Here is a 15,492-nt window from a genome sequence, read left to right as displayed (position 1 = left end):
ATAATTTGTCTCATGTATGATTTATTTAGTATATATAATTATTATTTTGAGATTGTTATGAGTTCCATGAATCAGTAGCATATGTTGTCTCATGTATTATTTATTTAGTATATATGATATTTATTTTGAGATTGTTATGAGTTTCATGAATTAGTAGCATAATTTGTCTCATGTATGATTTGTTTAGTATATATGATTATTATTTTGAGATTGTTATGATTTCCATGAATTAGTAGCATAATTTGTCTCATGTATGATTTATTTAGTATATATGATTATTATCTTGAAATTGTTATGCGTTCCATGAATTAGTAACATAATTTGTCACATGTATGATTTATTTAGTATATTTATTTAGTAAATACGATTATTATTTTGAAATTGTCATGAGTTCTATGAATCAGTAGCATAATTTGTCTCATGTATGATTTATTTATTATGCGTTTGGATTCACGTTTGCAGCCCTCATAAGCACGTTTGCAGCCTTGAAACGTGATTTCTTTCCAAAGTGTGTTGTTTGGGTTTAAAAAAGTAAAAGTGCTTTTTGGCTTTAAACGTGCGTTCAGTTGAAGCTCCAAATGAAGCCTATAAATGAATTATATATTTTTAATAAGGGATTTGGGTAGTATGTATGAGGTCCTAGGTTCGATCATCGTCGCCAAAATTGTAAACCAAAAAACCACGTCAAAAAAAATAATTAAGACCCATTTTGGTCATTACACATCTAAAAGTAATTTTGATCCAAACTATCCAAACAACATAAATTGATAAGAATCACTTTTACATAAAATTATCCAAACATAAATCAATTCTACTCAACTCACTTTTAACCAAAATCAATTCTGTCAAACTCAATTCTACCAAACTCAATTATAACCACCACTAAACCAAACACACACTTAGTATATATATGATTGTTATTTTGAGATTGTTATGAGTTCTATGAATCAGTACCTTAATTTGTCTCATGTATGATTTGTTTAGTATATATGATAATTATTTAAAATTGTACGTTATGAGTTATATTTAGTATATACAATTATTATTTTGAGATTGTCATGAGTTCTATGAATCAGTAGCATAATTTGTCTCATGTATGATTTATTTAGTATATATATATGATTGTTATTTTGAGATTGTTATGAGTTCCATGAATCAGTAACATAATTTGTTCCATGTATGATTTATTTAGTATATATGATTATTATCTTGAAATTGTTATGCGTTCCATGAATTAGTAACATAATTAGTCCCATGTATGATTTATTTAGTATATATGATTATTATTTTGAGATTGTTATGAGTTCTATGAATCAGTAGCATAATTTGTCCCATGTATAATTTATATTGTATATATGATTATTATTTTGAGATTGTTATGAGTTTCATGAATCAGTAGCATAATTTGTCTCATGTATGATTTATTTAGTATATATAATTATTATTTTGAGATTGTTATGAGTTCCATGAATCAGTAGCATATGTTGTCTCATGTATTATTTATTTAGTATATATGATATTTATTTTGAGATTGTTATGAGTTTCATGAATTAGTAGCATAATTTGTCTCATGTATGATTTGTTTAGTATATATGATTATTATTTTGAGATTGTTATGATTTCCATGAATTAGTAGCATAATTTGTCTCATGTATGATTTATTTAGTATATATGATTATTATCTTGAATTAGTAGCATAATTTGTCTCATGTATGACTTACCAAAACTTGTTGCTTTTTTTTGTCAGCATATGCCTTGCTGACCTTAAGCTTCCAACTCAAAATACGATCATTATCAAAATAATCATCAGAATCATTGGCCGAGTCATGTTCGCTATTATCAAAACAAAGTAAAATGCGTACATTGTGGATAAAAATGTCAAGTTCAACCACTCGATTAGAACTTATACATCACTAAACAGACGAAACTTAATTGAACTGAATTACAACATGTTGTCGAAGTACTGAACAATGTAAAGGTAAAATTGAAACTGATAATGAAACATTTAGGTAGCACATATCAGAAATAAGTTTTAAATTAAGTTGTAACCTTAAAAACTTGACCAACATTCGGATAAACTTGTTTGAATTCAACTCGAAGCCTATCACCGAATTCTATTCCGTTGTCAAAACAAAAGTTTTTCCATCCCCCAACATGGACATTTTCCGAACGATTTTGTGGATACTTCAAGTTTACTTTTGTAACGTTACACGATATTTTTAGAAGTAACACTTTGCTAATTAAAATTGAAAAAAAGAAATTATTTAATCAGTATTATGAGTCAGTAGTATAATTTGTCTCATGTATGATTTATTTAATATATATTATAGCTATTTTGAAATTGTTATAAGTTCTATAAATCAATAGAATAATTTATCCAATGTAAGATTTATTTAGTATATATGATAGTTATTTTGAGATTGTTATGAGTTTCATGAATCAGTAGCATAATTGTCCAATGTATGATTTATTTAATATATATGATTGTTATTTTGAGATTGTTATGAGTTATATGAATGAGTAGTATAATTTGTCCCATGTATGATTTGTATAAATCATTTGGAATTGCAAGTTTTCTTTTTCTTTTTTTTTTTTAATTTAGAACTTGTCTCACGTTTGATAATTATTTGAAATTTTTACCAATTAGAATTTGTTCCGTATAGATAGTTAATTTGAAATTAATATAAGTTAGAACTTATACCGTATAAAATAATATTTTATAAATTTTTATTAGTTATAACTTGTTTCGCATGTAATAATTATTTTGAATTTTTTATCAGTGATAAATTATTACGTATACGATAGTTAAAATTTATATATCAGTTGAAATTTATCCCATGTATAAATCAGTAGCATTATTTTTGTCCCACATATTTAAATTTTTTTGAATAGTAATATATTTAGGCTATGGTTTATTTTCTAAAAAATACTAAAATATATTTTTGTGCAACATCATTATGAATTCAGGATCACACAAAGGTTGTAAATGTGACAAAGGCATAAACAAACAATTTTTTTCCTTTGTTACTCTCTTCCTATGTGAACCTTTTTGACTTCTAAGATCTAAATTATGAGAATTACTTATTAATAACACATCAATTTTTATTAATTATTTATTAATTAGTACTTATACAGTACGTTACTTTTTAGAGAGAAGTGAAAATTTTCTTTTCTCACTTCTAATCATAATCTGTCACACGGTGATCTATACACTTAACCATTCACCACTATTTTCATTCTTTCTTTTTTTATGTAATGTGAAAAAATGTCTCCTTTCCCCAATCAACACACCACCACCTTTACCATTAAATTTCTCTTTTTTTCTTCTATTGAACCTACTTTGTCTTTTAGATCTGAAATTTTGAGCCACAACTTTCTTTATTTCTCTCATTTTGATCTCAACTCACACAAGACTGCAACTTCCTCCAATTCTCCAATTTCAAGTACATAACCCACCTTCTCACACCGATTCCCCTCATCGAAGCTCATAAATTACCTTTTTTTTTACAGTAAGCTCATAAATTTCCTTGTTCCTCCAAGATCTAGTAAAAACACACCATTTTTCTAAACACAAAGCTCAGATCCAAACACGTACAATGATGACAACTTGTGCGATGAGAGACAAAGCTGGAAAAACAACAGCAGAATTAGAGGCAAAAGAAAAGATGAAAACAAAATCAGATATGTTTTGGATCTACTATTATTTCTTCTTACCGATAATTTTGTTTTATTCTACATTTATGAGTAAATTTGTTGTTAGTTTCATCTATTTTTTTGGATCTGAGAAAATTCATTTCTAAGAAAAAGCCACTTTTTTTGTTGTGTAATATTTATTTTTATTGAAATATTTTTAATGTATTTTAATATTTATTTATTAAATTATTGTCCTCTAATTTAACTACTTTTATCACGTGCGCAAGCAAGTTGTACTATTTTACCGTGCATCTGAATCTGAATATTAATCATATTAAAATATGTAAAGTTCTCTTGAGACCCACAAAAATCAGTCTTCCAAAATTACTCATCCCTCAAAACTTAATTAAATTCATTATTATTAATTTTTCACTATTCCAAAACTCTTCTCTTTTCCATGGTTTGTAATGTTTATGTTTTTTCTCATTATATTTTTTTTCTTTTTATTTGTAGATCTATATATTTTTCACTCATCTTTTTTCTAAATATATACAGTATTTAATTTTAATCTGAAACTTGATAAAAGATGAAATTATGTTATAGAAAATGTTATAGAAAATTGTACGATAAATAACATGAATGTTATATGATATACCTGTTTCTTCAAGTTCTTCCGCTTTTTCTGTGTTCTTTCTTAGTATGTGTTTTATTTCTCCGTTTTCTTTCTTTATTTTTCAACTTAACTCTTTTATGCATTCTGAAAAAGAGACACATAAGATAAAATTGTTAGTATGAGATCAATGTTGATTTTTAATATAATTTTTCTAGATGTGATAAATAATAAAGAAACTCATCAAATTCAAATTCAAAGCTTACCCGTTGTTTTCCGCGTTATTAATTTCTCCTTCTAAAAAAGATAGAACGAAATTAATATAACATTATATTTTGGATTTTATGTTTTTGTATGAATCAGATAGATCTTACTCTCTAAAGGATGTTTAAAATCAAATAGTTCTTTGTTTTATTTTATAAAACATCATATTTTTTGTTTTATATTTCTGGAAATTGATCTTTGTTCCATAACAAAGTATTTTTTTTGGAGTCAAAGTAGAGAATATCTTTTATGAGTTGGGATGAAATAGAACAAAGATATAAAAAATGAATGAAGAAAGAATATAAAAAAGGATAGATGTATCTGGGATGTCTTCTTCTACTACTTTTTTTAGATCTCATAGATGAAAAGAAATAAAAAGAGAATAAGAAATAGCAAGTTATTCAACAATGTGTTCATGATCTTAAGATAAGAATACTATAACAAAAAAATAGTGATATATTGCAAAAATGAGTTTGATCTTCATACCTGAGTTTGATCTTCTTTTACTTAGTTGGATGCGATGAGTTCAAGAAAAAAAATCATTTAGTAAACATGATGTGAAAGAAAAAAAACATAATGAAGAAGAACAATGAGTATAGAAAAAAGAGTTTGATCTTCATACCTGTTTTCTTATTCTTGTTAGATAGAGATGAATGTCTTTTAATTTTTCTGCAAAACACAACAAAATAAAGTTATTATAGAATTGTAGGTAAAGATGAGGAGAGAAAGAAGAGAGAAGTGATGAGTTCAAATATGAGGATGAATATATTAATGAAATGTAAATTATAAAGTGTGGGAAATTTTGTGAATTTGAATTTGAATGGAAAGGGAGAATTTGAATTTGTGAATTTGAATGAATAGAGGGAAAAATGTTTTGATGAAATCAGTTTTGTCTTTTACTTCACAAAAAGTTTGATTTGACATAAAGTTGATATTTCATTTTCAATTGGTTTAGTTCAATTGCAACCATGGCTTGATGAATAGTTTGCTTTTCTCTCACAAACTTGGAATCTGGCTCAGTTAGTGAGCCATATGGCTCAGTTACACATCAATTTAGTTTAGTTAAAAGTTTTTTGGACAACAATTACCCTCAATAAGCCACTTGGCAATTTATGAAGCAAGGGCAAAACTGATTTTTCCATAGTAATGAAATTTCTTATATTGTAATAGTTTAGTTAAAAGTTTTTTGGACAACAATTACCCTCAATAAGCCACTTGGCAATTTATGAAGCAAGGGCAAAACTGATTTTTCCATAGTAATGAAATTTCTTATATTGTAATAGATGGTTCAATGGTGGAATGAAATCTTTTCATGTGCACTGTCATGAGTTTGAATCCCTCTAGCACATCTTGACTTTTAATATAATTATATTATTATCAAATATTTAATATCTACTACGAAAAAATTGACTCTTAAAATGGGTCCAACATTTTTTAGTCCCAACTCCGAAAATTTCTCACCGCACCTCAACATTTCTCCCCCACTCCCTAGCGCACCTAAAAAAATTCGGAAAATACATTTCGAACTGTTTTTTAGTGTAAAATTTACACTATAAAAAATTCGGAAAACGTTTTCCGAATTTTTTGGGGAGTGGGGGAGAAAGTGGGTGGGTGCGTTGAGAAATTTTCCCCAACTCCATATGAAAAATGGTTGCACTTTCCATGGATCGGCCCTGCCTGCCATTTCCTATATAGGATGATGTTTTCTCTTCCCACCTCCCGTGAATCTTTTATACCCCTAATATTCCAATTTTGCGAAAAATTCGGTTCGCAGAAACTGAATTTTTACTAGTGCAAATTCAGAGTAAATTTCGGTTTTTAGAAACCGAAATTTGTTTTCAAGGCAAAAAAAATTTCGGTTTCTACGAACCGAAGTTTTTTCAAGGACAAAATTGGAAATTCAGGGGATAAAAGATTCATGGGAAGTGGGGAGAGACAACATCATATAGGATTACCACATTATTTGTGACACTTGAGGCCGATGTAGGATAAAAGTGGTCGTTAATGCACAAAGCTAATTTTGCTCATTCTTGAAGTGGCCAATTTAGAGTTTTTTCCCCAAATTACTATATCATGCATTGTTGCAAAGTGTGCTTGTTTTTAGGGGTTTTAATTTTTTTGATATAATTTTCAAAAGAATGAGACTTGAAGAAAACAAATCTAAAAGTTATTTCAAATGAGAAGTTGTTTCAGAAGCACTATGATTCTTTTGTAAAATAATTGTTTTCATCGTGGCAACAAGCAAGCAAAACGTAAAATAACTATAGCTTTCAAAAATTAATTTAGATATAAAAATCACTTTTTTTTATCAAGTAGACTAGTTATTAATATTTCACCTTTTAAGATGAATACGTGGTAACTGCGATGTGTGTCTTACTTACATATGGTGGCATATTGTTGTGTTGTTAACAAAATGTCGCAACATGCTGCTACTACTGACACATATCCTGTCATAGTCCATTGGCAACGGCCACATATCGGTTGGTGGAAATGCAACGTTGATGCAAGCATTTATGGAGACTTTGGTCGTACAAGTTGGAGCTGGTGTATTCTCAAGGCAATTTTATTGGAGCTGGATGTGTATTAGAAAGAAGCTTACTATAATTGAAGGCGAAGCCATGACATTATCGGAAGCCTTATGCGAAGCTATCACTAGATGTTGGTCCAACATTGTGTTCAAAAAGTGACTCCAAAGTTGTAGTTGATGCAATTCATGCAAATCAAAGTGGCATATTTGAATTTAGCTCTATTATTTCTTCCATTAAATGACAAGCTAACATGGTGGCTCATACTTTAGCTCGAGTGGCCATGTCTCAGTCAGAATATGATTGTGTGCAGTAACTATGTTGACGCAATAATAGTATTATTACTTGTCCAATCTGAATCGGTGGTTGAGATTTATGGTGACAGATTAATCACAGTCACCCGATCTAAAATCAGTGGTTGTGATTCAAAATTGTGAAAAACTGTGTTAAAATCAACTACAGATTTGGATCGATCTCAGACTCTAAATCTAGTCGCATTTCTTTATTTTAAAAAAAAAGCGAAGTAACAAGGTTCGACTTCTACATATATGTGTGTGTGTGTGTGTGATGTCTCTACCAACTTAACTATACTCATACTCGCATAGACATTTACTACCTCCGTCCCTAATTATAAGACTCTATTTGACCACTGCACGTACGTCAATGCACAATTTTGATCACTAATATCTTTAATTTTCTATTAATAAAAATTATAAAAATTTAATATTTTGAAAATACTCATCAAAATAAATTGAACAAGATCTTTCTCATTTAACAATTTAACCATAACAACATAATTAAATAATGCATTTAACATAATTAAATAATTTTGTTTTGCACACATTATACTTTTCCAACACCTTTGAACAAGATTTTATATGCTAATATTTACATTTATATATTATTAAAAAAATACGGTCAAAACAAGGTAAATGAACAATACATTTTTGTCAAACAGGGTCTTATAATTAGGGACGAAGGTAGTATTTTATTTTTTTAATAATCATAGTATCAAACAAGCTTTAATTTTTCTAAAAAATGATTAAATAGTAATTAAAATATAAGTAAAAAAAATTGTAGGAAAAAAAAACAATTGTAAATTCTGCACCGTTCAGCCGAAAAACATAAACCCACTCATCTCTCCAACACACTCTCTGTTCAAAACTTAAACCCTAGCAGCAACCTTCGTCTCTGTCTCAACAAAAACCCTAATTTTCAAAAACGCAAATTTCACAGTGCCTTAATTCAATCATGCCCCCAAATTACAGCCGCAAGAAGAAATCTCGTGACCCTTTTTTCGACGATGATTCCACTAAACGCCGCAAAGTCGCCAAAGTCGCCAAAGTCGCCGCCGACGAGGACCAAGACGCCGAGATTGATAGTGGTTCTGATGAAGATGGATTTTTTGATTCCAAAGATGAACCTGAACTTGTAGAAGAAGTGGAGAATGCTGATGAAACGAGGAAGAGAATAGCTAAGGATTATTTGAGGAAGTTTCAAGAAAGTGCTAGGAAAGAGAAGGAACTAAGAGATGAAGATGATGATGATGAAGGAAGTGATGAAGATGATGAAGGAGCCAGAGATTCGATTATTGCTCAGAGAATGATAAAGGAACAGCAAGAGGAGAGTGGTCGCATTAGAAAAGCTATTGCTTCAAGGTTTAATTTTTATAAATTTGATGCATTAGTCATTAATTGATTGTGTTTTAATTTTGATTTTGATTTCATTAATAATTAGTGTAATGGCTTGTTTTGAATTTGATTTGAATGTGACCCATTTGGTTAAATTGATTGATTTTGGGTGTGTGTTAATTAGGGTTCAATTGGGGGGTGATGGTGGATTTGAAAATTTGGTGAAGCATAAGCAATGTGTCACTGCTGTGGCATTGTCTGAGGATGATTTGAAGGGGTTTTCGGCTTCGAAAGATGGAGGCATTGTGCAATGGGATGTTGAGAGTGGGAAATGTGAGAGGTATAAATGGCCTAGTGATTCTGTTCTCAAGTCTCATGGCTTGAAGGCTCCTCAGGGTTCTGCAAAAAAGCAAAGTAGACAGATGTTGACTTTGGCTGCGAGTTCTGATGGTCGTTATTTGGCAACTGGAGGACTTGATCGTCATATTCATATATGGGATACTCGCACTAGGGAGCATCTCCAGGTAGCCTTGTCATTCTTTGAAAATTTGAAATGAACTACAACATTATGTAGGCTGTACCAATACAGCTCTTCCTTATTGTTTACTCTTATTACTTGTTTCGTGACATTTGGTATTAGATAAAAATGTCACATGACTGTTGTTATATTTGTTTCTCTATCGAAGAGTTTCAAAAATTTGTTATGAATTTGTGTGTTTAGTGAGTATTGAGTTGATTCAAACTGAGCAAGGTGTTCTATGTTGACAAAGTGAAATGCTAAGTGGTTGACTTACTTTAATTTGTATTTTGTATAACTTGGCATTTGCAAAATTGCAATTAATGGCCAAACCTGTGGGATCTTGGACTATTTATTTGGGACATACTATTGTCGGTGTTTGATTTTATCTGTTGTCTTTTTTGACAGGCTTTTCCTGGTCATAGAGGTCCTGTTTCTTCTTTGGTTTTTAGGGAAGGAAGTACTGAGCTATTTTCTGGTTCGTTTGATCGAACGGTTAAGATATGGAATGTTGAGGACAGAACTTACATGAACACTCTGTTTGGCCACCAAAGTGAAGTACTAAGCATTGATTGTTTGCGCAAAGAAAGGGTGCTAACTGCAGGGCGTGATCGTAGTATGCAGTTGTTTAAGGTAATCTCACCAAGGTGAAGTATTAAGTATTTGGCTACCTACACTGCATATGTCTGATGTTCTTTATTTTCTCCCACCATTTCTCCCGTTTGTGGAAAGTTATTAAGTTGTTTATTAATAGGAAACTATTTGCCTATCATCAAAGGCTGTTTCTTGGGTTATTTCCATATCCTCGTTAGACTTTTTTTCTGACTATTGACTGATGTGTATTCTCTCTAATTTAGGTTCACGAAGAGTCACGTCTTGTATTTCGTGCTCCTGCATCTTCCTTAGAATGCTGTTGCTTTGTTAATAATGATGAATTCTTGTCTGGTTCGGATGATGGAAGCATTGAGCTTTGGGGTGCAGTAAGAAAGAAGCCTGTTCACATTTTGAAGAATGCTCATGCTTTACTGACAGATAGCAAGAAATCTGACCAAAAAGATAGTGAAATACTCCCCAACGGTAACCTAGGTAAACCTTTAATAGTTCCTTCGTATCTTCAAGTTAATTATTGTTATAGCAAATTGCTTTTTGTGTGTTAACATTTTCTTATTCTTTCGCTTTTCTGAATATGCCATTATATTTTCTCTATGATTCTGGTTTCATTTACCCTGTAACTATACCTCTGTCATTTTTGTGTATTTGTAGTGCATGTTAGTTATAGTTAGCAATATGTTAGGATCATCGAGTGATACCATTTTCTTCACTGTGCAGAAAATGGTTACCACCATCCCGAGAATCATCATTGTTCATCAGTACACTCTTGGGTCAGTGCAGTCACCGTTTGTAGGAACACTGACCTTGCCGCATCTGGTGCTGGTAATGGTTTTGTTAGATTATGGGCAATTGAAAACGAGGCCAAAAATATTAAACCTCTTCATAATGTACCGTTGGTAAGTAAAAGGAATAGCAAGTACACTCAATCATGGGATTTACATTCATGCTTAATTTTATTTGCAGTTGAAAATTTCACCGGCATTTAATAAATCTTCTGTGTAACAGGATGGGTTTGTGAATTCTTTGGCTTTTGCAAAATCAGCACGATTCCTAGTTGCTGGAGTTGGGCAGGTACTTAAACTGTTAGAATCTGGTTGTATCACTATGCTTTTTCTTCTTTGGTATACATTTTACTGAGTTTTCTCTTAAACTCTATTGACATGATAGTAAGGGCATCGGAGTTCATGCTTTCCATGAGCCTTAAAATTTTGTGCTTCGGAAGTTTGTTTTCTTTTATTCACAGAACTACTTCAGAAGTTTGATAGTTAGTTGTTATGGATTAGCATATTAATATGGCAGAAGTTAGATAGTTAACTGTTATAGATTAGCATATTAATATGGAATGTAATATTCATGGTAATTGGCGAAGTTATTGAGTTCTCTTGCTTTGTTTTTCTTATACTCTCCCCCTAAAAGCTCTTGCTTACAGTGCATTTGATAAGAGCGTCTGTCTTACTGACAAGTTGTGACTGTGAAACTTCCACATGTTAAGTGATTAAACTTAATGAAATAATCAATAATGTTAAGGATCTCAGAGTTGGATTTGTTTGAACTCAGTTAGGTGTCAGGTTTATCACAGCTGTTTCCCTAAATGAATATTGTGGTGGTTGATGGACCTATAGAAAATTTCATCTAGAAAGCCAATTTCATTTTTTTTACTTATTTTATACGCTAAGTAGTAAGTATACGAAGTAGACTTTTTTTATCTAGTAACTAGTAAGAAGCCGGCCACCAACATGCAAGAGATTGATATTGTTGTAAGAGATGGTTGAGTGCTGCAATTCTATCGAATCACCATTTTTACCATTGAATATTGTTCACACTTTTAGATGCATTGCATTTTATGGAATAATTGCAGCTGTTGTTGGTTTGGTGATTATAAGCCAGTACGTATCTCTCTGTCATAATAACCATTGATAATCAAACAAACCTAACTCTTCTAACCTTGAGCTAAGCTGAACTCAAATGCTGTGAAATGGAAAACATGTTTAGGACTCTCAACATATAAGGATTTATCATCAGTGTATTGTTTGTTAACGGTTATCAAGTTCATTAGTATGTTGTGCGACATTTGTGCTGAATCAACCCCTCTCACATGATTCTCACAACCCTCATCACTAGGATATTCTCTAATCGTTGTGTAAATATTAAATCGTTACATATATGTACAACATTTTATTCCAAATAATTCCTGTCTATGTCTTTTCTTCAAATTTTCCGCGCCGTTTTTTACTAGAATTCTTTTAACATTAATAAAATGTCTGTTCACAGGAACCTCGTCTAGGAAGGTGGGGACAAATACGTGAAGCTCGGAATGGAGTTTCAATTCTACCACTTAAATTGTCATGATATGTGAGGCAATGAGTATTGTACCTCTTCAATTTTGACTGCAATTCAAAATGCAACATTGAGTTGAAAGATATCTCTGTCTGCGATCTTAAATTATATGTATCAATTACATTTGTTATTATTTATGAGTAACCAATTGTTTAAGAGTTTTAAATCCTGAAATGTGAATCCTACTTTGAAAAAGGTAAAGGACTCATGCTGAACTTAGTTGGGTACAAAAAAATCACCCTGTTTACTTAGCCTTTAGTCTATAGATTGTAGTTCTCCCCTAAAAAAAGTTGATATTAGTTTTGATATCGATATTAGTTTTGCTCGATTTAGGCCATTTATGCCTTTTTATTTTACAGATGAATGACATGTGCCAACAATAAGATCAAATGACTGACATTTAAATGATATAATTAAGTATATTTTTAATTAAAATAACAATAACAAAAAAAAAAAGAGTGCTTGTCTTCATGTTTATGAGGACGACCTCTTCATCTTCCTTGTCGCTGCCTCTTTCCTTCTGCTATGGCGGCCGGCGGTTTTTCTCCCTTTCCGTCTTCTTGTAGTGCAGGTCCAGTCTGAGTCATAAGGAATAAAACTGTTTTGGTTCTCTTGTTCATGGATGTTGTGTCTCTTACCTGTGAGGCAGAAGGAATAAGATTTTTTTTGAAGAAAAGTTTCCTTTGCTTTAAAAAATTACATCCTGAGATGGCAGGAGGATGTATTGATTTTGTCATGAGAAGGAATGACGGTGAAACACTGAGGGATGAAGAGTGCCACCACTGCGATGGCCGAAGACGGCGGCGGGGAGAAAAGAGGAAAGGTGTTGCCGCAGCGATTTGATCTTTGTTTGCCGCATGTGATCCACATCAGTGAAGTGAATGGGAGTAAATGGAGCTTTGTTAAATAGAGCAAAGCCACACACTCCATTAGTAGACAAGTTTTTGCAAGATATTTTGTCTTAAAAGAATGCGAAATGATATCTGAGTAAAACAAATTTTCAGTCATCAAGTGATTTTACTGTATGAAATACAAGTTGGTTATTGGGTTTGCTTTATGAACTTGTTATTTTCAGCTTTTGAGAGTTTTATTTTGCTTAAGATTATTTAGTTTATATAAGATTCGAATGACCAAAATTTTAACTTCTTTTTTGTGAACATTTGTGTGACTCGTTACTTGTTACAGAAAAAGTTCTCTGAAAATTGATTTGGATAAGCTTAAATAGTAGTAGTGTACACGGTAGGATTCAAGAACAATTGGTACAAACTCCAAACATCAGAGAGACTTGGGCTATTTTGCTTAAGGTTATTTAAGGAGTATTTTCGATGGTTTCTCAACGCACCCACCATTTTCTCCCACACTCCCCAAAAAATTCGGAAAACGTTTCCCGAATTTTTTATAGTGTAAATTTTACACTAAAAAACTGTTCGGAACGTATTTTCCGAATTTTTTTAGGTGCGCTAGGGAGTGCGGGAGAAAGTGGGTGGGTGCGTTGAGAAATTTTCAGTATTTTCAATATCTACACTACCAAGGTTTCATTTCAGCCAAGTCATGAGACTTGGGCTAAAATATCTTTGCCCAATAGCTTCATCGCAATCTTGCAAGACGTGCAAGATAGATTTTGGATGATATTGTCATTGGTTATATTGATTTTGTGTCTCTCCTCATTAGTCATAAGTCTATCATGAATAACTTTTAAGACAAGAAAATAATGTATCATGTTAGGGCCTTTCCACTTTCAAACCAATTTAAACAAGTTGGAATCATCCCTTTTAGTGGAGATTTTAAGCATATTCTCTATGCTTTCTCACATATAGAATCTATAATATAGCATGTTTGCATAACATAATTAGGAAGATTAGCCAAAGAAGATTGAGCTAAAGTGACACGACCTGCAAAAGAAAGAGAACCAGCTTTCCATCTAGTTAATTTGTTTTTCCATTTTATCAATAAGAAAACTAAATGAGGTCTCGTTTGAGCATGGCCACCATCTGTCATTGGCCATGCATGGTCTCCTCCTCCCCGCCCAAACCTGTCCCTCCTCCCACGCACTCTCGTTTTTTCGCTCAAATGTTGCATGATTCCTGCGACGTCCAGATCGCTAGCCTACCCTCTCCTGCTATCAGAGGCGATTCACTTTGCATCAAAATCACACATGATGAGTATGAAAAGGGGTTGACGGATTGTAAACGAAACCTCCATGGTCGTTTGGTGATGAATAAAGGTAATAAGCCATGGACGGCACGAGATCTGTCAGCGAAAGATGTCTACAATTTGGAAAACCCAGGGACAATGGAAGATAGTATCCTTAGGCCGGGGTTTCTATGAGTTCCAATTCGCATCGTTTGAGGATAAGTGAATAGCTTGGTCTATGGGATCCTTGAATTTAAAGCCGGGGTTCTCACGTCTTTCCAAATGGACAAACGACTTCAACCCGTACACGCAGAGGCAAACTCATGCTCAGATATGGATACGTTTAATGAACTTTCCTCAAGAATATTGGCACCGGAGAACACTCTTTGAAATTGCCAGTGCAATTGGTACCCCATTAACACTTGATGACTCCACCAAAAATCGTTCTTTTTGCCATTATGCTTGTGTGCTTGTAGACATGGATATTTCCAGTAGCATGTATGACGAAATTGTGGTGGAACGTGATGGCTTCGCGTTCAAGTTGGGAGTTGTTTATGAAAGACTTCTGGAGTTTTGTAATCACTGCAAGATTATTGGTCATAATATAGAAAACTGCAAATGGCTGCAATCTCAACAAGAGAAACACGCGGAAGACTATGGCAAAATCAAGACAGAAAAAGCTAAGACAGTGAGTACACAATATGTTGCTAAGGCCAAGCCAATGGATCCTCCTATAGATGAAGCTAAGAAGATTGACAATGTGGTTGATTTGGTGGCCTCTCCTTAGGTAGTAGACCTGTGACACAACAAGCAACCAAAAATGGGCTTACGAAAGGAAGACGCATCATTTAGCATGGCTCTCCACAATGTTTTTGATGTTGTAGGGGGCAGGGAAATTCACACAGAGGAACCGGTACTGACTCTGCCAGTTAAAATGAGAAGGAGAACATGGAAGTAGCTCCAGCTGCTACTGAGTTTGAAATATTATCACAGAATATTTGTACAGGTCCAGTTGATAAAGAAAATATAGAAGTAGTTCCTGAAACGCAGCCGGACATTGAGGTCGCCAGTGACTCTGAATTTGATGAGGAGGTGCAAAGAGATCTTCAGTTTATAGAAACAAAGGGAGTGGAGATGGCTGAGAACAAAGAACCATTTACGCTATATGTCTCTCATACGCAAAAGAAGTAAAATAAACGCATTGCTAGCAGCGTCGGACAACCTTGCAAC

General features: G+C 32.5%; 2 protein-coding genes across 2 annotated transcripts; both read left to right on the top strand.

The window, feature by feature from the left end:
* Positions 1-8,136: 8,136 nt before the first annotated feature.
* LOC123898842 (U3 snoRNP-associated protein-like EMB2271) lies at positions 8,137-12,441 on the top strand. The gene is made up of 7 exons (XM_045949865.1): positions 8,137-8,690; positions 8,848-9,187; positions 9,589-9,813; positions 10,038-10,266; positions 10,510-10,688; positions 10,798-10,863; positions 12,064-12,441. The coding sequence occupies exons 1-7, from the start codon at positions 8,284-8,286 to the stop codon at positions 12,139-12,141; spliced, it is 1,524 nt and encodes a 507-aa protein (XP_045805821.1). The 5' UTR covers positions 8,137-8,283; the 3' UTR covers positions 12,142-12,441.
* Positions 12,442-14,500: 2,059 nt separating this feature from the next.
* LOC123896245 lies at positions 14,501-15,049 on the top strand. The gene has a single exon (XM_045946659.1). The coding sequence runs from the start codon at positions 14,501-14,503 to the stop codon at positions 15,047-15,049; it is 549 nt and encodes a 182-aa protein (XP_045802615.1).
* The last annotated feature ends 443 nt before the right edge of the window (positions 15,050-15,492 follow it).

The sequence above is a fragment of the Trifolium pratense genome, linkage group LG7, assembly GCF_020283565.1.
Source record: "Trifolium pratense cultivar HEN17-A07 linkage group LG7, ARS_RC_1.1, whole genome shotgun sequence".
NCBI lineage: Eukaryota > Viridiplantae > Streptophyta > Magnoliopsida > Fabales > Fabaceae > Trifolium > Trifolium pratense.
The sequence above is the reverse complement of the archived record's forward strand: the minus strand, read 5'-3'. Positions and strand labels throughout refer to the sequence as shown.